The 23,653-nt window shown below is 40.8% G+C and overlaps 3 protein-coding genes across 7 annotated transcripts in view; all 3 read right to left on the bottom strand.

Moving 5' to 3' along the window:
* GLIPR2 (GLI pathogenesis related 2) overlaps positions 1-1,406 on the bottom strand; it is a 39,918-nt gene extending 38,512 nt beyond the window's left edge. Inside the window, exon 1 of the mRNA XM_054191069.1 lies at positions 1,339-1,406. The gene's annotated coding sequence lies outside the window, so the exon portion shown is untranslated. The remainder of the gene's footprint in view (positions 1-1,338) is intronic.
* On the bottom strand, positions 1,133-7,890 carry BLOC1S4 (biogenesis of lysosomal organelles complex 1 subunit 4). 5 transcript variants are annotated; one of them, XR_008464808.1, is made up of 7 exons: positions 7,638-7,890; positions 7,172-7,243; positions 6,062-6,163; positions 5,438-5,572; positions 3,591-3,749; positions 2,753-2,994; positions 2,016-2,100 (listed from the first exon to the last, which is right to left on the bottom strand). XR_008464808.1 is itself a non-coding variant. In XM_054191066.1 (5 exons), the coding sequence occupies exons 1-5, from the start codon at positions 7,851-7,853 to the stop codon at positions 2,002-2,004; spliced, it is 624 nt and encodes a 207-aa protein (XP_054047041.1). In that variant the 5' UTR covers positions 7,854-7,890; the 3' UTR covers positions 1,133-2,001. The 5 variants fall into 5 exon arrangements, 3 of the variants coding, with proteins under 3 accessions (XP_054047041.1, XP_054047043.1, XP_054047042.1); XR_008464807.1 differs by lacking the exon at positions 3,591-3,749; XM_054191066.1 differs by lacking the exons at positions 2,753-2,994; positions 3,591-3,749 and having other exon boundaries at positions 1,133-2,100.
* A 1,008-nt stretch (positions 7,891-8,898) lies between these two features.
* Positions 8,899-23,653, bottom strand: part of PARD6G (par-6 family cell polarity regulator gamma) — a 69,034-nt gene continuing 54,279 nt past the window's right edge. The window contains exon 3 of the mRNA XM_054192618.1: positions 8,899-11,757. Coding sequence (XP_054048593.1) covers positions 10,898-11,757 — 860 coding nt within the window. The 3' untranslated portion in view covers positions 8,899-10,897. The remainder of the gene's footprint in view (positions 11,758-23,653) is intronic.

Here is a 23,653-nt window from a genome sequence, read left to right as displayed (position 1 = left end):
TACTGTCCATTATTTTCAGTAATAAAAATATTTTGGAGCATTTACAACACAGAGCTATACTAGTTATAGGAGTTACATGGGTTTTGTTTGTGGTGTGCTTTGAAGGTATCTTACATTTTCCATACGGCTGTTTAACCTAACTGCCCACTTCAGAATACATGATTTTTTTTTCTCTTACTAATATGAACAAGTCAGCTGCATAAGCTTGCTGAGATCTTTATTATTGTCCTATTTTAAATTATAACATCAGTTTAAAAACAACTGCACTTTTGTCACATCCAGCAGAGGGCAAAGTTGTTATTTAAGCAGTTGATTGTTTAGTTAGAAAGGTATTCTAAAGTTAGTTTAATTTCTTTTTTGCAACGTCAGTGCGTTTCAGAGTATTTGGCTGCAGCCTTACACTAAACTATAGGCATGCAATTGCATTGGATTTCACTGAGGAGTGATAAATCTTCAGGGATTATTTATGCATAAACTGAAAGGTAACACACCTTTTGGAAATACAACTGTTACTGCAGCAAAACATCTAAAAAAATACACCTAAATAGTAAAATATGTAGATATTTCTGAAAGCAAGGAGTATGGGGGGGGCAAGGGGAAGCCCTTCTTCAAAGTTAAATGTCTGTTCCTTTCTGTATGTTTGCATGTAATTATCTTTCTAGACTTTTTATGTTAAAATTCAGGTAAGTTTTACATTAGAACTGCTTTTGGAGCCTACTAATTTTGACTTCACAATCTTTGTTTTAATTTTTACTAAACGTTGCTTCAGATACTGTTGAGAACCCGGTCCCGGCTGTTGTTGGGAGACAAGACGATATAGTAGTCAAAGCTTTGTCCATTAATATATAATCCTTGCTCTACAACTGCATACCTTTTTCTGTGCTTGCAACACAAAACAGCAGACACGATGTTGCTTTCCTAACGCATTCCTTATTCCTCTGAAATTTGAATTTTGGATATTTGTAGTGAGTTGTATAGGCAGTAAAACAGCAGTGGTAAAATTGTTTAGAGGAATACAACAATTTATGATTAACACCTGCTAGATATTATAGAAGGCTGTGTGCAAAAAAGGTTCTCTGAAACAATGGTGCAGTTTGATACTGTCAGGTGAAACGGAAGACCACAACAGGGGTTAGACAGCTGTTAGTTTATTGATAATATACTCTCACTGCAATCAGTGCGGGGAGCCCCAGTAACCACATGGAGGGTTATGAGGGAAAAGCAGACAGCCTGGTCAGGCACCCGATTGAGGCTCCGTCCAGGGACATCCCTGCCTCAACTTCAATACTTTTTGACAGGATATATATATATAAAAATACATATATATATCGTGCCCACCTGGTTACACATCAAAAAACACAACGCTGCAATAATTAGAAGCTCAGGTCACCGTGACCTCATGATCATCAGTGGCAGCAGGATATTTGCACATGATCTAGTCCCAGTTCACAAAGCATCGAGCCATGTCCTTGACTCCTCGCTGATCTTCCGAGTCCTCCCCTTGCAACTTGTATGTCCCAATGTGGTGCATTTCTCTGTACAAACTGCAGGGACCAGGTTCCAAAACTTGGAGTAGATGATTTTATACAGTTTTTCTTTCCATTCAATCAGTACATTAGTGAAAAAAAGAAAAAAAAAAAAAAGACATCCTTGTCGTATAGCTATTTACACTTGCAGCAGCACAGATATTTGTGTTAAAAGATTTATGTACAAAGTATGTTTCCTATTATTTCCCAATTCAAAAAAAAAAAAAAAAGCAGATGTATTCTTAAGTTTCTTCACCAATATAATCTGAAAATTTATACTGTGTTTAAGGAAGACTTTTGAAATAACGTACACAAACAAAGATTACCTGAAAATACTGCCTGAAGGAAGACAATCAGAATGGCAATATGCCATCAATAATGCTCAGAAATGCAGCTATTTTGAGGTTAGCATTTCTTTTGTTCGCTTGGCTGTCTTTATTCTGGCTGATTCATATCAATCCCAAAGTAAAAATCATCAATAAGGTGCTTCGTTAAGACATGGAAAATAGTCTTCAGTCTTGAAGAGGACTGGAGGTTCATAGAGGGTCTGTTGTTGTCGTGAGGAAGACGATTTCTGCAAATTAGATAAGTTTATTTTTCGCCTTCTCAAAAAAGCAAGTTTTAAAACAAAGCCTACAGAGCTAAAATGCAAAACAAGAAGAGTTTCAAAGGCGTATCTCCTTAGTCAGGCAAATTTTTAATCGCGGCTCAGATGGGTCTGGCATGTTCTTAGTGAAGAAAAGCAGCCTTTGACTTTTGGCATTCTATCACCTGAACAGACCTGAAAGTGTAAGCTATGCCAGCTCTGCAGGAGCCAAATGGGTAATTTTTTCCAGCTGATGGTATAGTCATTGTAACCTTCATCCTTCCAAAGCCATATACCTTTACCTTTCCTGCTCCAGCTTTTGAGTTCTCCTCAGCCGCTTCCTTTGAGTTAACCCTAGCCGGTCTTCTCATTTACTTAGTTAAAAAAGTCTTCATATGGAAGCACACCTAGCAAATGTTTCTTTCAAGAAGGTTGCTCCTCCTGCTGAGCTTCTTCATCAAGTACACGCTAGAATATACGTACTATGACATACCGTTAAAAATAATATGGTAGTGGACTGGGAAAGGCTGTTAGACTGTTTTTCAGGAAAAGCGAACACATTTCGTTTAAATATTAACTGTACGTTGTTTTGCTATACCAATGCTATATGCTATACTCCAATGCAATTTGCTATACTCACTTAAAGAGACAACAGCAAGGACCACTACTGCCTATCATGTCAGCCTTCCTGCATGCAAGTAATGCTGCACAGCAACACACACCCAGTGTATGTTTTCAATACACGGTCTTAAATAGAAGGCTTGAAATCAACACTTCATTCATGAAAAATTCTTTTTGACGCAGGAAGTGATTTTGATGAACTACTTTGCAGAGCTCTCAGTCAGCTTGTCTGCAGAGTTCTTCAGGTACTTTTTTGCCTGTCTGCAATGAGGAAATTAGTCTTCACCAATAATAAAATTAAAAGTATACCAAACATCATTAGTATACCTCCAGTTTGGAATGATTTTACTGTACCAAAATGAGGATATAATTAAGCATAGCTACCAAACAGCTAAGTGGAATTTCTAATATTCAGTTGAGCTGTGTATTTGTACCCTCTATATGAAATCTCCTGTTATATACAGAATCACTGATTTATGACATTTAAATTGTATTTGTCTTTAACTTTATGATACCATTAATCTCTCTGAAATAAGCTTGGTTTGCCATTCAAGTTGTAATGAAATAAAAAAATATAAACAAACATCGGATCTATAAATAATGGACATTATCAATGTTCTCTGTATCTGAAATTTTGACAAATGTAAAAGTAATCTTTGAAATCAAAGTTCTGTTTTTAAAAATTATTTCCTATCCTGTATTGCCAAATAAGAAAACACCTTGCAAGCATGGGAAACTAAGGTCATGGGTATTCTGCAACTCATGACACTGATTTAAGAGGCACTATATTTGCAAATGTGAAAGAAGGGCATAATTTTAATCCAGTAAGGGAATTCATAGGCAGGCACAGTACTCACAGTTGCCTAAGTACACATTTATGAGTAGTTATCTTTGCAGCTGCTTAGGAGACATTTTTAACTTTTGAGAGAGTCTACATCCTTAGTGATATTGTAAGTCTTAACAGTACTGTACTTCACACTGCCTGGTATTCACAAGGGAAGAACTCGAGGCAAAATCTGAAAGGAAGATTTTGAATACACAGCTTGAGAAATACAAAATATATCCTTTGTGTAAAGAAACAGATACGTTTAAATGGGAAGACAGTGAGGGGACTCAACTGAATTAAAACTGTAGCAGAAAAACATGAGCTATAGCTACAGTGAAAATCATGACATCAGTACAGCCTTCTTTTCCAAAGGACTGATACATTGAGTAAGCCAGTTAAATGTTCGACATGAGGAGAAATCTCTATAGGGATTTTCATTCAGACATGCTTGTGTTTACTAGTGAAAATAGATCTTTTACCATGCAATACACAGTACCACTGTGGAACAGTGACCTGCCTTTTAGTTAATCAATTAATACCAGTAATTTCTGAGGGCTGATTTTATTGCTATCCATACTCAAACCAAGAAACCACTGGACATGCCAGGTTCAGCTTGCTGACACTTTCAAAGACTTCCCACCTTATTAATTATGGTAAAAGTGCTAAGCTGATAAAAGCGTTTCCATGCAGCACTATAAAAGCACTTTCTTAGAACTTCCAAAATTTTCAAATGAAGATTATAATTCCATGGTTGACAACTGTTTTTAGCAATGAAATGGAAAATATTGTTGAATATTCAAGGCAACTGCTGCAGTTGTTTGATTTTGTAATTGGTCCATGAATAGCAGCTTTGTGTGGTTTTTTTTTTAAAGAAAAAATGACATCTCTGTAAACTTAAACACCAAAACCAAAGAATGGTGAAAGAAAAAGAAGGAATGAGAAGTTAACTAACTTAAAGACAGCATGAAAATAGCAGTGGAGAACAGGTTTCCTGAACTAAGTCTCACCAAGACAATATGTATTCTTTTTCCATCTATTTTTCTCTGCTGCCACACATGCTTGGAATATGTAGGAACACAAATACCTCAAAGAGCCACAAGCATCTTCCCCTCCCCTTCTGCAAACCTACTTAATTTCCGCATTCTCACCAGTACTATGATACAAAAACCTAAACTAGTACAGGATGAACACAGAAAAAGATAAAGAAAAGAATCTGGGAGCTGACAAGATGCAAAGAGGAGTACTTATAAATGGTGTATTGCTAGGCGATGCCAAGAAGCATGAGGTGTACGGAAGATTTGTTTTTTTATTTTTTTATTTAAACCAGGAGGTTATTTTAAAACTAGGGCACAGTGCCAGTTTAAGGTTAGGTAAGGCATCTCTCTGAAACATACTAGAGAGAGCACTTCAAGTCTTTTGTGGAGAAACAGTTCACCTGTAGTAACAGGGAAAGATGGAGAAAAACACACCCTTAGAAAGCTTAACAAGGTGCTTATGTGATTACTGAACTGTGTGGACTGAGTACAGGCAGAACCTTTATTTTAAAAATATTGTGCAGTGTAGCTTTCATGTCCTTTTCTGTAACATTTCTGCAGTGATATCCTTTAACAGTGTTGTCCGTACAGGCTCTTCCTACTTGCTTTATATACCATCAGACATCAGGGATGCTTTAACATAAAGGCTTGTGCATTATGTGCTCGTTTCTGCCCTTCTGGGTTTTTTTTTATTAAGTCTGAGAACTTTGCAAAAATCCTAATACAGTATATAAGTGTTTTACAGTTAAATTCAGACATATGTGTAACAAACTTACTATTTCAATCATCCACTCTGGTAAGCAGAGCAACTAAGCTGGTCATGTGCTAACAAAAGCTTACTTACATTAAGGAAGGATGGCATGCTGATTGTGTGCAAGATTTTCTTGAATGTGCTTGGAAAAGCTCCAAGGTCTGTTTCTGCTTTTATGACCCGTTCTTCCAGTCCAGCTACGCTGTTTCCAATCATCTTCACAAAAGCCTAGTGTGAAAAAACCCAAAGAAATCCAACTTTTTCACTAATAAATAAAAATAGAAGATTATGTATTTCACGACAGTGGTGAAAGTTCCATTACTTAAATGAGAAGGAGTCAAAACCACCATGCTTTATTTCCCTTCCACCTACAACAAATCCATTTTATTGCTGAAAAATTACTTGAGATACTTAAAAGGCTGCAAAACCAGGTTAAATCAAACAAAACAATCAGTCTTCCTTTCCCTATTTTCAAGTAACTAATTTAGATTTCTTAGGATTTAGACTTCTATCTGCCTTTCTACTAAAAGTGGGAACAGGGATTTGAATCAGAATTTTGAAGCTTTACCAGGCATCAACAGACTTCTCACTCAACTAGTTTCCAAATAGCTCCCAAAACAATAACTTTAAAAGAAACTTAACACGCAATTACAGTATATCATTGATTCTTCGCCCTATTGAGAAACAGAATACACCTAGAAGATATCAGATACATACCTCTAGTTTGTCAATCTTCCTGTATATCTGTCTCATTTCCGTAGCTTTTGTGTAAATTTGAGGTATACTTTCATTGACAACTTGAGAGGAATCACTTCGAATCTAAAATGATTCAAAGAAATAATACAAAAGCCAATGAATAACCCAAAATGTTAAGTAGTAGATTTTATTCTGGAAACTAGAGCTGTGCTCAAATTAACAGGTTAAAACTCATAGTTTAAAAATACTAGATTAGTATTAGTATAAAAATACTAGATTAAAACTAATAAGCTAGCTTCTTTGTACAGTTTAGTAAGTGCCTGTGAATAAAATTTATTTTGTGTAGACAAGTATTTACCTTTATAACTGTATTAAAAATAGTCTGCCTCAGCCTCATAAGAATTAAGAGATGCAACATTTCCTAAGACATGCTCAAGACATGCTAAAGAATCAAATATATTACACTAAAATTTTTACTTAAATTTTACTACCTGTATATTTCCTTAACTTTACTAAAAAAAAAAAGACTTTTTTATTATTGGTTAAAAAACAAACAAACAAACAAAACAAAACAGCAAAGTTCCCCTAGAGCAGTGCAGGAGAACCACATGTGCATGCTTTAAAAAGACAGCCTGTACACCAGTGTCAGCTTATAGAAAATTCAGTGCCCCTGTCTCCTCACATGCAAAAGTGAAAACAAAGCTGCCTTTCTGATGAAAAGGTCTCCTAAAGACAAATCTAGCTTTGGAGGTTTGGCAACTCTGATTAGATACTTTGATTACAAAACCCAGAGAGGATGGGTTTTTTGTTAAAGGAGAAGCAGCACACTATATTGTCCTTTCAAGTATCTAGCATTATGCCACCCAAAACTGGATTCCACGTACGTAAAGGACAAATATACAAACAGAATTATAGAACTATGCAGTTATACAGCTACATGGGTATATTTGCTCTGACATGAAAGTTCAGTAGTTTTCATCAATGACTTATTTAATTGTCAAGTGTGTTTTCATACCAGAACCTGTCTGTCTAGACCAAAGGCTGCTTCCCATCTCATGTTTTTAAATGAGAGAATACATATTAAACTGCATTCTGACTTCAAAACCACAGCTACGTGCAAGTTATACGTACCATGTCCAGCATTCCCACAAACTCATCCACTCTGGTCAGCAAATCTTCTAGACTCTTGTCTAAGCTTTCTATCTGCAAAATGGAAATCTTTTCAAGGTACTTGAAAACAGACTCTCCTAAAGAAAAACCTCCGAGTACAGACACCGGCCCGACTAAAAACAGTTTAATAGCAATCCCCCGGCTTTCCCACCTCCCGCCGTCGTTAAGCACCCGTGACCAGCCGCACCGCTACGTCTCGGCCTGCCCAAGCCCCCCCCCAGCTCCTCTCACGGGCCCAGCGTGCCCAGACGCCCCGCTCTCTGAGGCCGCCCTCCAGTGACAGCCCCGGCCCTCCCGCTCCCCGCCACGGCCAGACGGGTCGGGCCGCTGCCGGGGAAGGGCCCGCCGCTGCTCCCTCTCCCCGGGGAGCCCGGCAGGCCGGGCCGCAGGGGCGGCGCGGAGGCCACCGCCCGCCCCGTCCCCTCACCTGCTCGCTGAAGAGGCTGCGGTCGGCCAGCAGGTAGGCGGAATAGGCGGCGGCGGTGGCGCCGAGCGACGCCTCCCAGGCGTCCTCGTCCTCCGGTTCCCCGAGGCCGGACGCGCTGCTATGGCTCTGCGAGACGTTCCCGCTGTCCGCGCCGCCGGGGCAGGTGGCCGGCGGGTCGGCCCCAGCCCTCTCAGCCGCTGCCGCGGCGGCCGCCATGCTGCCGCCACCGCCGCGCCTCCCTGCCACGCCTCGGGCCGGCCAACGGCCCCTCACGTGAGCGGGGCGGGGCCGGCGCAGGCGCACTCCCCACCGGCGGCGGCCCGGGGAGAAGCGGGGTGTCCGGCCGCGGAGGTGCCGGCCGCGCGTGAGGGCTGCTCCAGCCTCAGGCTCCGCAGGAGCCGCTGCCTGCCTGGGTCCTGCCGGGGGGGGGGGTGGTGGGGGCAACGACAGAAAGGTGGCTACTCCTGCCAGCGCCTTTGTGGAGGATTTGTCCTTTAAAGAGGACTTAACGTCCCTCTGGTACCTCAGCCACCCACCGTTAAAGCCCTGTCCAACAATTTAATGTCGTACACGAAGGGGCGTCGATGTGTGAAACCTAAATGGTTTAGCCTTGCAGGGTGAAGTTCATCTTAAAAAGATAATTAGTATAAGACGACTTCAGTTATTGATATGATGCGTGCAAAACCAGAAGCTTTTTTTCCTTTTAGCTGATGCAAATGAGCACAAAATGCTTCCACGTCTTAAAAGTTATGTTGCAAAGTAATGTCAAAGCATCGATGTGTCAGCTTTGGAGCTATTCACAGCTTCTAACTGAAATCTTGGGTACAATACTTTTGAGGTATGAGATACAGCTTTTGTTTCCTTCTTGTGACACGCTGAAAGAGTCTGGATATTTTATTCAAGCCGGCTTTATTTGGAGAGTGGCAGAGCGGGGCAGGGCAGCACTGAGCCACAGGCACCGGGGGCTTCTTCTGAGAATCCAGGTTTGAGTGTAGGAAACTACTTGGTTCCCATGGGAATCAGTATAACAGTACCCTTTAGTAAAGGCAGTACTGAGGAAAAAAAAAAACCACTATGGGAAGAAACTTGGTACCGGTAACAACCACAGGAATCAAAGTCTGTACTGGTAGAGAGAAAAGCATTACTAAAATGGTTACGTATTTGCAGAGTCATCAAAACCAGGTATCTTGTTTCCACAGGGAAGGGAGACGCCTCTACGGAAAGATGTGCTGAGCATAAGGGAAAGGATATAGCACAGAAGTAAGACAGTGCACATTTTATTGCAGACAGTCACATTTTCATCAGTTAAATAAAGTAAAATGAGTAACTTCAGCCAGAAAAATCCACTTTTATATAAAAGTAATCTTATTTAAGGTGTAACAATTTTCCTGATAAAATGATCTGATTGACTGAAGCACGTCCAGGTATTCATTTTTTTACTGCCCCAATAATCAGATTTTTTTTTTAAAAAATGAAAACCTTTGGTAAAGTACAAACACAGCTTTAAGAGGAACAGAATCAATGTTCTTTTCTTACTGTGCTGTGAAAAATAAGTACAGTTCTATAACCGCTGTGATACCTAGAAGAGGTTTAATTATAGTACGTGAAAGAATTTTAAAATAAACTTTTAAAGCAAATCTAAAAGAAACATACTACGTTCAATGTCCCAAATATATTTAACAATGAGCAGAAGACTGGTTGTTCCACAGGTATTCTAAATGAGCGACAATGAATTAGTCCACACATCATTTGTCCAGCCATTACAGATCCCAAAATGGAATGTAATTTTTTTCAAACCAAGACTTCTGAATTTTCATATCCATACAATATTTAAGAAATGTCTATTCCACCATATAAAAAAGCTTTAATGTACTACAAAGTTAAAAACAAAAAGAAAATGACATAAGCTAAAAGTAGAAAAATACATTGTAAAACATTTCTATTTTGTTCCTTACACTGATCAAGATATAACAAAATATTTTAGATTAGACCACTTTCATAAGTTCACGGCATTTTCAGAAGCAGACAGTTATCGACTCAACAGCCACTGGTTACCCACTAGCCAGCATCCAGTGAAGATGCCTGGCCATCATGAACATCCAGTATATTTTAAGTTTCTAGAAATCCTGTGTAGATATTAAGCTTTATGATTACGAGAAGAGTCCAAAAATAACAGAACTATTCTAAGTTAGGTTTGACAGTCAGTCAGCACCCCTCCCCTGTATAGCAATTACCCAATCTTTTGTAAGGAAAGGCCTTGTGGATTTAGGTTGCCACAAAGGTACAAGCAGGGACCCGCGTCAGCTCTGAGGTGAAGGGGACAGTCCTACCACACTCTTCCATTTTTGTTGCTTTCTCGCTTGCATCCCTAAAATTCACATGAACCATGATATTAAAAAAACCAGACATGATGGGGAGGGAAAGTGGGAAGAGAGGTATTATCTAATAAATATCGAAAAAAAATACATTTACAGATAATGGTGCTGAACCTAGTTTTAAGCCTTTATTGTCACGTTTTTCTTGCCCCATGCAGCACGTCTGTGCTGCAGGCAGCCCTGCCTCTGACCAGCGGGTGGAGCTGATCGCACAGCAATAACAGCAACATCCTCCAACCTTGCCTCCTCAAGCTTTTTAAAAAGAATAATAATATATATAGTTTCATTTGGAAAAGCTATTTGCAGCATCTCCTTAACGTTGTTACCACCGGAGTAGGAAACCGCTACTTTTATAGAGCTTGTCTGGATTAGACACAAGGTTGCAAATATGGTGTAAACAAGTTAGTGGAAGGTCTGTATGTAACACTAGAAGATCGGATGGCTATTAAGAAGCACTCTCTTTTAACTGGTGTTAGAAGAAAACCAGATTCCACCTCAAATAGACATGTCTGTTACTATTAAAATCTAATTTATATACATGCATGTATAAATACATCCACCCATGCATTCAAACCCAAGTATGTGGCACTGCCATTGGCGGCCTATACGACTGCTTAGATTTATACCAACTAAAACAAATTTGTGTTCTCACTTTAGGGCTGGGACATAAACCAGGTTTTACACTCTGTCATTCTCCTGACAAATTTTGCACTGCATGACAGTTTTATGTCTAACTCCAGATGCCACATTTCCTAGAAAGCAACAATTTTCTGCACCCATGAGGTCTATGAGAATATCAGCTCTCTGTTTTGTGCATAGCATGTTTCAAGAGTCAATTGTCCCAATTGGTACTTAAGACTGAAAGGAGAGTTACGGGAATTGCTACTAAAGTGTAATGACTGTTCCATCCTCCTCGATACCTCCTCTGGGGATAACTAGACTGTGTCGGGGATCAGTTTTTAAGGAACTGAGTAATTTGTGGATGTTGCCATTGCTTTCTCGGCCAGAGTTGTTGTTGAGCACCAGGTCCCTTTGAAGTCTGTGGCTAAGGCTGCTGCCGTTGATTCGAGAGAGGCTACTGGAAGTAAGGCTGTGCAGTTTGGGAATGTGCTGTGGCTCCAGACCGCCCTCGATGACAATGTCAGCCTCTTCATCGCTCTCCATTTCATCAGGGTGGAAGTTCTGCAGCACATGGGACGTAGGCAAGCTATGGTGACTAGCAGTGCTGTCTGTCGACTGGCCAGAGCTACCAGACATCCTACTGCTTCGAATAATATTGTTCCTCTGGTTTGCTGGCTTGACTGTGATAATAAGATTATGGCTGTTGGCAATCATCATGTCTGTGACTTGGTCAAGAGTCTTTCCTGCTACTTCAATGCCATTAACTTCCAGGACTTCATCATTCACAGCAAGCAAGCCTGTGCTCTCTGCTAAGCCTCCAGGAACCATACGAGAGATGAAGATACCAGGTACTTTTTCTAGTCCATGAGGAGTAACCCTTACGCTGGTGCCATCGCGAATGTAAAATCCTAAGGGTTTCTCACACCCATGTCGATACAGCCTCACTCTCCTGTGTGTTTCAGGAAGGATGTCCACATCGATAATGGAAGACACTGGTCTAAAATCATGAGGCATGCTAATGTTAATGTGGGGACGCCGGCGGAGGTTGTCATTGCGGAGTGTCACCAGAGCTTTCTTCTTCCTTGATAGTGTGTTGGTCCCAAAATTACTGTAGTCCACTTCATCTGAAAGAGAAACAGTACCAATGTATCAATCAAACAGAATAATTCAACAGGGCATTTTCCTCTTAAATATGGTTCAGTGAAGCCACACTCCTCATAATATGGAAAAAACCAAGTTAATTCTTCCACTTACTCTGACCGTTTTTACATTTTATGTCTATCAGCACATCCTTCAGGATAAATGAGTTGTTTTCAATGACTACCCGTATTTCTTCCATATTTTGAGGGAAAAAGACTTCTGATTTTCAACTCTTGTTGTCAGCTGTGCAGAATCTAATTACTTGCAGCTGCAGGCTTAGATGTGAGACTGTATTTTCAGAGTTGGATTGTAATTTTACATAGACATCTCAAGTGGGCAAGGAGCGTATAAACATTTCTAACCTAAAAGCCTAAATCGCGGAGTATTTTAACATCCAATACACAGCCTTAACTGATAGCAGACCTTAGGTACAAACATGAAAGCAAGGTGCGATAGAGTAGCTGGATATGCGTTTTTAGCCTAGCCTTTTTTAATAAGTGATTTATGTTAATATGCATCCCTCAGTACAGCACTTTTCTCTTTGGAATATTTTACTTCATTTTATTGCTGTCAGATTCAGCTGAAAAGTGCTAAAAGCACCAAGTACCAAAAAAGTTCTGTGTAAGCAAGCAGCCTGGTAGAAAAGAGAAGCGGGGAGAAAGAAACTGCTCTGCTGCCTAGTTGGTATGCTAAGGGTCCCAGAACAGACACAGACTCAAGCACTCCTGCCCTTGAGAGGAAGATCCATAGGAAAGCAGCCTACGTAGGGTCTACTGATTAAGAAATTGCTTAAATATTTCTGTCTCTGTAGTGGTATCTCAGGGGTACATGCAAAATGATCACCATTAAATCTGCCTAATAATATAACAAGTTATTCCATATAAGAAGCTCATGTTGTGCTTTGCATAAAAAAAAATACTTAGCCATGAAGTTGTTAATGTACAAAATGCATCACTGCATTTCACATTAAAAATACTGTGCATATTTTAAGCATGAAGCATGCAGTAGCTGGAAAATTATTTCACCAGGAGTTTAAGCATACTAACACTTTTCAGATAAACTGACAGACTTTCAGTTTATTCCACTGTTGAAGACGAGCAGTAAAATACGAACGTATAATTACAGAACTGCCACTAAGAAAATCTTCCCTCTGACAAATTCACCCTGCGTAATAATGTTCGAGAAAGTAAGACAATACCTCTACCTGATAATGGTTGAAAAAAGATGTGTTAGTAAAAACAAACTCATAATTACATTTTTATTTCTTGCAAGGTCTCCTTTTCAAGTCAGCTTTCAAGGCATATTATTGGCAGACTTCAATGAAGGGACATTAAGTTACACAACTCAAAGGACACTAAAAAAAAAAAGTGCTAAGCAGCAACCTGATCTAACTGAGCCTGCTCGGAGCAGGGTGTTGGATTAGCTGGCCTCCAGAGGTCCCTTCCAGCCTAAATTATTCTGTGATCCTACATAGCTGGGAAAAAAAAAAATCATTTTAAGATTTCAGAAAGAATATTTCTGCATACTCCTATAACTTATTTACACTGGCTTTACTAGCACCGAGGACATCACAAGGCATCTAGAAGGTCATCCTGAAGGAAAAGCTTCTGTGAAATAAAGATACTCATTGAAAAAGTTTGTTGTGTTCAAATTCACACTCACCTCTTGTCTCTCCTCCAAGGCCATTCAGAGCCATACCACCCATACAGGCCCTACTGTGTTATTTAGACTGCAGTGGCACAGAACTCCAAGTCTTTAAAATAACTCAAACATGAGAAGCTCACAACTGGTTCCTGGAAGCATATACACAGCCAAGACAGTGACTGTGTGGAGATGGCATCTTCTCAAGTCCACCTGGTGAGCAGAGTCAGTGCAGTTGTCTATGCTTTTGAATGCACAAGCCACCTGTGGCAGCCAAAGTCAAGTATTAATCCTTTTCTTTCATCAACAAGATCACCATCATCTACACTCACCTAGACTTTAAGTTTTGATGGATGATTTTGAAGGTTGGCAACAAATACTTTCACCTTGTAAAGTATGGGTCCAGAAGAGATGTCTTTCATCACCACAGCCTCAAACACTGTGCCCTGCTCACCCTCACAATTTACTGATAAGGTTCTGCAACAGCCCTACAAAAACAGCTTGGGGATTCAGATCTAGAATTGAAATTCTTCCTCACTTGAAACACAGCGCTGTAGAATAGTAGCACTGTATGTTAAAGCCCAAGACAACCTTTCTCCTAAAATTTCAATTTAAGATGGCAAATAAAATTACATGTGGGTTTATACGTTTAAGACTGTCTCTTGCAGTACTGGCAAACCAAACTCAAAATAAAAGCTGCATCCCTTAGAGACTCAGAAAATAAGGTTGGCAAGTGCAGTTTATTGCACTTGGGTGAAATGAAACACACACCTTACTTATCCATCTATTCCCTGAAAGCACCCAGGTAATTGTTCTCTCCCTCTCTCTCTACGTTAGTGTATTAATACTGAATTACTTTAAGGCAAACTTGCAAAAGCTTTACAAAATAATTTACCTGGGAAGATTTGTCGATAACACTGTTTTCTTGCCTTAAATTAACAACAACTCAAGAGTTCATTCTCACAATACGGAAGTTTGCAATGATCAGTCAGTAATATCACAGGAGAAGTATGATGGTCCTCCTGACACGCATAGGTCATTTCTGAAGCAGCTTCCTTTGGCTGAACCACCACCAGGGCAATGGCACAAAAGAAATGGTTGTTTTGTGCCTGTGACCTCCTCACCTGTGCTCAGCCCACTAATCTGTCTCCCCAGATGACTGCCAGCATTCCTAACCTCTGAGCAGCTTCAAAACAACCACCTCCTTTAATAATGAAAAGCCCAGCTTACCACAAAAATCTTTTTTCCTCCAAACATGAACCAGGCAGAAGCAAGGATGATATTACAAGTGATATAGGCTACTCTCAGTGTTGGACCACTGACCATTTTTGGATTTAGTATTTCACGGCTGAAGCACAATTAAAAAAAAAAAATGAAGTCCATGTTCTGTTGATGACTGGATTTTTTGTGTTTTTAGAACAGTGTCAAGCATTAGTTACCAACTCTGACCCTAAAGAGGATTACGTATGAGAAGGATGAAGTCCCAATTTTAACAGGCAAAACTATTAAAACCTATTATAGGTTGGAGAAATGAGAGCTAATTTGGAGAGCTTCTACCAAAAAAAAAAATCAACTAACTATTTTCTAGAAAAAAGTTAAACTGCAGAATACATGCTCCTTGACAATACAGAGTTTATTACATTATTTGTATTCAAGATGACCCGCTCACTAGCAATTACACCTGCTTGGGACTTCACCTTAAAATTAAAAATGAAACACAGAACAGAACAGCTCCCCCCTTGCTATTCAGAGCCACTACTGTTGCTGCAGAAATTAAGCAAAGTATCTCTGCTGAAGTTTAGCATCTTCTGTTATGTAGGTGCAGAAAGCCATCGGTTCCTAGATCAATGAAAAAAAGAATTTCCTTCCTCACAAGGTAACTGGGAGAAGTCAGTCTACTCCCTCTTATCAAGTATGGGGTGGTCAAACAGAAGTGTATTGCCTATTTCCAGTAATGCACTGTTCAGCTGGCACACATCAGACTGAAAACTATATCATCGCATAATTTACGACGACACACTTTTAATGGAAGGTCAGTACCACATATCTTAGGTTTTGAGTTTCTCGCCATATAGGATTGCAAGAAGGAATGCCACTTCAGCTAATGGAACAGACTGCTTGATGCCAGGTCTTACGAAGACCAGTATATACCATATGGAACCAGAGAGAGCTCATTTTTCTTGTTTCATTTGTTACAATATCAAATTCTCCTTTTGGAGAGCAAAGAGTCTACAGAAATCTGTATGCATACTGGCAGGAGAAGTGCCATCAAGCAGCCCACCTGAACAGTGCTTAAAGCCTCATATTCTACTAAGTGTCATGTTTTCCTATGTCTTGAATGAGGCTGGAGTAAGACGTTACATGCAGGTCACAGAGGGCGAATTAGTCTTTTAGGTGCTGGATATGTCCCACATTTCTTAGAATGGGTCAGATTACATGGAGCATTTTCATGTACAAGGTGTAGTGCTTTCAGACAAAGATGTACTATGAGCTGGATGGATAATCCTGGATAACCACTGAACTTTGGAAGACTTGGACCTGAATTTTACTTGTGCACATAATTTGCCTCCTACTGAAAATAGTGTTCCTGTAAAAAGAGGTGAACATTTACTACAGCTGGAGACAGAATCCTCAGCTTTCCAGTTCTGTCCTACATGAAACCGCAACCCACAGCTACACAAAAAAATACCTCCAACTCATCTGTAGGCACTGAATATTATTACAGCTCTTCTCTCCAACAGCTTCAGTTTTCAGTACATTTTAAGAAACATTTTGTTATCTGGCAATGAGTTACATAAAACCTTAAGTATTTTGGCTGCATCCTTTATGTTAATATATGCTTTTTTTTTTTTTTAAATAGAGTTGTCACTAACCATATACCCATGAGGACCCTTCTGTTAGAGAAGATATATGCTACAGGTCTCTTTGTGCAGAGATGTACCTGTGCTCACTTTCTTGACCACAGTGGTGGTGTTGGTGTTTGTTTGTTTTTTTAAACTGGTGGAACTACCTCCACTTGTCCAGCAACAGCAAAACCCATTAAAGGAGGTTTTCACTTCCAAGCATGGATATTTTACTATCAGAATATTGTTATTTTTTTAAGCATATGTAGAAAGTTGTAGACAGTAACATCATTGAGGTCCTCTTCTATCAATTCTGTAGTCAGCCTGTGACTTTACAGACTTCACCTTCCTGGTGGGCATCTTAAATCCTGTAGTTAAGTCACAGTACATAACAGCAGAGCATACTTAAAGGGCTATTTATAAGGGAAAGAAAACTGCTTAGAGCATCTGGTTGTAGCCAAAAGAATATTGTATTTCTTTAATTTACATGAAACAAGAAATTATAGACCTTCTGAAAAAACCACCAGGAGCACCACTCCCACTGCTTGGACAGCTGCTTTTCATAGGAACTGCTTGCCAGATGAAATACCAAAGCTTAGCCAGATAAGATTGTATAAACAAGCTGAATTCCACAGAGAAGCAGACTGCCAGGCTCCTATAGGAACAGTTCATTTCAGACTCTACGTTTTCAGTGTACATGCACTCATGGCTTATTATTTCCTCTGGGAACTGTGGAACATTAGTTGACAGCTCTGGAAAGTACTTCAAAGACAAAATTACTTCCACTAGGGAGAGCAGCACTTCAGGCAGCTTGGGAAGGAGGCCAATGAGTCATTAATAGTGACGGGTAACCCCTCCATCCAACAGATCTCTATTACTGAGCATCCAAATTAGCAGCAGTCAAAATTGTTTCAAGGGTATGCGTCATGTTTAACCCTTCTACCTTTTTGTGTCCCAGCTACAAACACTGTCCATGTTTGACACAAGTTGCGTTCAGCATCTATTTTCTCAGAAAGATCAAAACCAGAAGCATTTGTAAAAAACAATCAGACAACAAATAAGTTGGCAGTATCTCATTTGTGACCTGTAAAGCTGACCACATGCAGAGGGATTTAAAAGGAAACAGATATGAAGTGAACTATGGCTTGGGGGGAGGTCCAGTGCCAATATCATTCATCACGGAGTATTCAATGGAGGGAAAAATAAGGTTATCTGAATGCTAACATTGCATTCTGTGTGTTACAAGAATATTAAAAAAAAATCTAGCTATCACTGCTGCCAGCAACCTCTGAATGCACCAATCTGAAAAAAACACACAGTCTGTAAATAGTTGTAGTTGCTATTCCATCAAAAGTCAAGTAATGTATCCCACACATGCTTACTCCTCTCTCCCTTCGTATCACTGCATCACAAGGAACCGGACACAATGTCATTAAGAAATTCCACCAAATAATTGCACTAGAAGGAAAATTTGAGAACAACATCCTACTCTAGTCTAGCCCCTACAAAACCTAGTAAACTGCAATGTTGCAAAAGGCAACATTCCTTCTATAGTGATTGTCTTCTTACTTAGGAAGCATTCATTATCAGGTTAGGATTAAAATCTGAGGAACACAAATGCGTGTCTGTACTCCCAACACGTTTATAAACTCAAAATATCCTGCCCTCTTTCAAGAAAGTGAACGTTATTTTGTTCCTTGGCATAGCATGTTAGAACAAGCAAAACTATAACTGCATTAGGCTCAGGCTCTCTTTACGGTGTCAGACACACATAAGAAACATTTTTAGGCTGCTTGCCTTGAGGATGGAGACAACCCCTTGGGAATTTAGCCTGCATTGCTGGTGTGGCCTCCTGCACTTCTCACTGCTTGTCATCAGAGGCCACTGTTCCCTTACTGAACCTCTTTCCTTCTCGGCAGAAGGCCCTTTATTCTTGACTAGCTGCACTGCTCCAAAGGAGCAGAAGTTGTTGCTTGACCTGCAAGTTTGCCCCACGAAACAAGTGAGGCATTTGGAGGAGAAGGGTGCTACTAAATGTAAGCAAGTGCTCAGGCCTGTACCTTCCAAAGCCATCCTCAACCTCACCAACATACAAACCCAGCTGCTCAAACTAGCCCAAAAGCCAGCTATGGGACTCCAAATTTTAGAGGTGAAGTTGTGGATAGTGTTTACTAAGATTACAGTTACTAGACTTGTCAGGGTCTTCCTCCTCTGAGTTTCAGATGTGACTTCTATTCTACTATAAACCATAACAGAAACAGCCCTTCTTCCCTTGTTTCCCTCCACAAACTACATTATGCAAAAATTCCATTACTGCAGCATTACAAAATTGTGGGGTTTGAGCTTTGGCTTCATTGTTGTTCAGTTAGTTTGGTGTTTGTTTTGGGTTTGGGTTTTTTTGTTGTTGCTTTGCAGGGCAGTAGTGGGAAACTGGGAGAAGTCATGTTCCTCTTGCACACCTCAGCCATCAATCATTATTGCATTCATCCCAAGGTCACAGGTGCTGCTATGGAGGCTTTATTGGTGAGTTGGTTTCCCAGGCTGGTCAGTAGTGCGCAGGCACCCAGCAGCAGTAATGGGTGGGGGATGCATGCAGAGAGTAAGAGCATCACCTGTAACCAGCTCTCCTGCTGGCTGGAGCCTGGCAAATCAAGCCTACAACTCCCAGCAGCCATCAAAAATTCCATCCACTCAGTTGATGGTATCAAAATGGGAGGGCTATCAATCCTATTTAAAGTGGTGAAACACTGGCACAGGTTGCCCAGAGAGGTGGTAGATGCCCCATCGCTGGAAGCATTCAAGGTCGGGTTGAATGGGGCTCTGATCAACCTGATCTAGTTGAATATGTCCCTGCTCATTGCAGGGGGGTTGACTAGATGACCTTTTAAGGTCCCTTCCAATCCAAACTATTCTATGATTCTATGCTTAGGAAGAAAAAAACACCACCCCCACCGCCCCCCCCCAAATCCCAACAACCGTCACTCTCCAACCTATAATTACCTGCAATCTTTTCAGCAAGTCATCATTATAAACTTTAAAGTTATTAAAAAGCAACCCTTTAATTATTTTATTTCACCCACTCCATTTTTGACCTGCAAGAAGCAGACTCTTCTAATCACCCAGAAGATCAGTCAATTGAGGGGAGCACCATTTACTCCCCATACAGGCATAAAAAAGATCTCTTCTTTCTGAATGAAAATTTGTACGTTATGCAAAGATCAAGCTACATTAACTGCAAATACAGTAAAAAATAAATCTTATTAATGACACAAAAAAGGAGTGGATTTTTTGAGTATTCTGCAAGTATTGAATGTAACTGTTTCCCAGCTGCTAGCAGCAAAATAGTTACTTTTTGTACAAGTCTAAAGTTTGGAAGATAAGAAAGGTAAACAGAGTTGACAGATTGAACTGAAGAGCAGATTTTTCGAAAATACCATTGTGTTTTTCACAGCTGCAATATTTGGAGAAAACATCACAAGTAAAGAAAAAAAACCAAATTCACCTCAGGATCATATTCATTCAGAATACAAATTTTATACCTCTGACAAGAAAAAAAAATTGTCTCACAGTAGTCTCAGAAGCAGCTGCAAATGAAGCTTGGAAAGGCAGGACAAAAAGGTAGTGTATTTGTACTAGACTATGCACACAGCCATAGGTCAAAGGAGCAGGTCTGGAAAGACTGCAGTACTGAACCTGATCAGAAACAACATCCTATAGACCCTGATATTAAAGGGGGCCTTTTCCTCCTTTCAGAGGTAACTTTATCAACATTGAAGGCCATTTCAGGGCTCTGCTCAACAGGCAGCAGAGGTGAGCCATGCTGGGAAGACAAGACCTGTATTACCCAGCTAACACAGCCTGTAGTTTGCCCAAGGGAAACTGAATCCAACCTGGTATTTCACATTTCCTCCTGCTGCTTTCTGCCACATACCCTCCTCTTCTGTGCTGGATGCTCTCCTCTTTTCCAGTCCACAGTGATCCTCCCTCCCCAGCTAAAACCTGACAGTAATCAAGAATTGTCTATTATCCTGTGTTCAGGTAATGCTAATCGCATCTCTGTAGCATGCCAGTGGTTTTTCTATTTGGAAAGAAAAGATATCCCAGAGCTGGGAGCACTAGCTTGGGATGAGGTATACCTGCAGACCTCCTGGGTAACTTGTGGCTGAGCCACTAAATTCAGAGGGCTTTATCCCCTGCACCTCCTTAGGATGCTTTTCTACTTTCAAAAAAAAAAAAATAGTGTTGCCAGGACATGCACATTAAAGGACTTGAGAACTCACAACCACAGCAGTGGAGACATTTGATTGTTGCAAACATTAAATCTGTGAGATACAAGGGTACTACCAAGACAGACTGTTTTCTGTTCCGAAGTAATTCTTTCTCATGCGTTCTTTTGCTGAGTAACATCTTATTCATGCCAAGCTAGTTCAGACAGGCAAGCTAGGAAGCTTTTTTTCACTTGTACTTCTAAATTCCCAGTAAAAATAACTAAAAAAAAAAAAAGGAAATCCCCAAACTGTGAAGTTCATATTTAATGAAAACTACATCTCAAAGAAATAAATGGTGGTCTCTTCCACACTCTTTACCCTGGATTGTTCTAAAAAGTCACTACCAGAGCTTCTCAGAGAAAGATGTGTTCTTATGTAGTTAAAATTCTTATAGGATGCATTTTCTCTCGCTTCAAAAAAAAGAGGACACAATCATGTTTTTATAACTTCACTGTTGTGGTGTGATAATACCACATACATCCTGCAATGAGGGGGAGGGAGAAAAAAACATTTACAGTGCTTTACAAAGCACTTTTCTGGTTCCTGCCTCCAAGCCGGCAGATTGTAAACAAAGTCCAGATTCTGCCTCTTATCACAGAATTAAAAAGGTTTCAAAACAAGCATGCCATAAGAAATTAATTACACCACTTGTCTTTCAAGTCGCGACCTCTGGGAGTCTCCCAAACTTTGCTGGCTGGAGTCAGATTAGTCACAAGATAAACACCCCTCCTGGGCCAGCCCAGCGCAGGGCTCCGTGCCACTGCACCCTCTCCCCAGCCCCATGCAGTCCCTGCCCCGGATGCCCTAGGATGCAGGGCGCTGGCAGGCTCTCCCCTCCACCTGCAGCCTGCCGGATGCACCGGGATGCCCTCCCTGGCTGGTGGGACAGGGGAGCTGTGGGAATCCCACCCAGTTTATCTCCAGTGTCCTGCTGGGACAGGAACAGGCAGCACTGCCCCAGCACAGACACATTTTCCAGTCCCCTGCTCCCCAGGCTGGAGCAGGCCAGGGCGGGCAGGAGCAAGCCCGAAGGCAAGTGGAGAGGGAGCGGCAGCCAGCCCTGGCAGAAGCGAGTCAGAGCCAGTCATCCTCCACACCAAGAGAGTACGGTCAGTGCAACCCCGTGCTTCAAACGTAGGAATGACGGGATGGAAAAGGAGCGCCAAGAAGAAAAGCAAAAATGAGGGCCCCTCAGGTTGCAGAGAACAAGGGAGGAGCAACCTCAAAGCACTGCTAGTACAAAGCAGAAGAGTTGCAAACACGTTTTATATAAATCTATTTAATGTCTATTAAATAAATCTATTTAATGTCTATCTATAAATCTAATTCTAATCTGGAGAATAAGCAAAGTCAAGAGCCCAATCTAACTATTACAATGCAATCTGCATCTGTAACACTTGACTTTCCCCAAGCTGCCCCTCCGGCACCCTTCCCCCTTCAGCGTACAAGGCTACTCATCTCACAAATGGAAATCATTGCTTCTTCCAGATATAAACAAAGCCAGCCAGGCAGCCCTCTTCCTGATGACACGTCGCAAAGTAGTAAAAGCTGCCTGCAGAGTGCAAAATAAGATTTTTCCTGATTAAACAGTTCAAGGAGGGCTGCCTTGTCTAGGATTCGCCCCATTTGCCCACATCCTCCCTACAGAGCCAAGCACATGTTGGACATCTTGGTGGAGCGAGAAGCTCTACAATACACCTTTTTTTGCAGCACAACAGTGGATATTTAAACATTAAAACCCTACCACATAAGTTCTCAATGTGAAGTTTATCATCACCCTTGTGATGTTCACCCCCCTCATATGGCACATTACTATGTGGTACCCATAACCTCTGCTGTGATGGCAGCACTTACCTGGGCTACAGGAGCGTGTTACCATTTTGTTTCCTCAGCAGCCATAAAAGCATGAAGTAAGAGGGTCAGAGCAACACCCCCACCCCTCTTCCTCAAAACAGAAACAAAGCCTTGCCTAATATACAACTACCATGGCTTCTCCAGCTGAGAACAAAATAATTTTTTTACTTTTAGACTAACAATATCCTTTCTTGGCCATCACCAGAAAGCAAGGGGCACTTCATTCTCATCCCTCCTCTGTCAATAAAAACTGCTTGTTTTACTTAAGAGCAGCTTAAAGGATCGTGGCGATTCTGGCAGAAGAATCTGCTGTGTAGAGTTATTGGCTAAGTGATTTCCCCAACATTATTTTTGTAATGCTGTATTCCTTTCTCCGTCACTGGCTAGGGCTCCATGCCCAGCTGTGTACACAAAATAATTAAAGGCTGCAGCCTGAGCAAACTTTGCACCTGAAGGGACTCTCCAAGAGCAGCGGATGTTAGCAGAAACTGTGTACTTGAGGGGTCCAGCCCTCAGATGACCACAAACTGGACTGTGAAGCTTCTCTTTTCCTAGAATATCAAGCACTGATGTGCAAAATTGAAAAAACAAACAAGAAACAAAACAACAAAATACACCAAGGTTTACACCACTGAAAAAAACCTGGCTTCTTTCTTCAAGCAATTTTTGAGACACTACTTCATTATTTAAGTGTGGTAAACCAGTGGCTGGTGTACTTTTTCTTTAAAAAAGTGTTTCTTCCTATGAGCACATGATACAAACAAGGGAGTGGCAGACAGGAAGTGATTATTCAGAAATTAACAAATTAGATCAGGTTCCATGATATCAGAATAAAACATGACATGTGGCAAGTGAAGCTGACATTTAGTGGCTCAAATGTAAGAAAACGCTTTCTTTATTTACTAAACCTAATTCAGGGTTCATAAAAGCATTTTGTCTCCTTAATGAACACCAGTGTTGGCAGCTTCAAGCACCGATATGCCTCCTGGGGAGCACAAGTTACTCCATGTATTTCACCAGCAAAGTTATACCAAACACTGCAGTACAGACTTCCAGCTTCTACCCAAACAAGTTTTTTTGGATGAAAGCATAGCTTTGCCAGTAGCAGCAGCAAGTCTCTGATGGCACTGCTGCTTGAGGTTTGACTGGCATGGCTGCTCCAGAGGTGCTAAATGCAGATACTGCTCAGGTTCAGCCCTCATCTCCACTAATAGCAATCTCCTGCCAGTACGAACAGAGCAGAGGTTTCCAGTGTCACCCTTGAGTACACCCAG

This window comes from Rissa tridactyla, chromosome 2 (assembly GCF_028500815.1).
Source record: "Rissa tridactyla isolate bRisTri1 chromosome 2, bRisTri1.patW.cur.20221130, whole genome shotgun sequence".
Lineage (NCBI taxonomy): Eukaryota > Metazoa > Chordata > Aves > Charadriiformes > Laridae > Rissa > Rissa tridactyla.
This window is presented reverse-complemented; position numbering and strand designations above follow the sequence as displayed.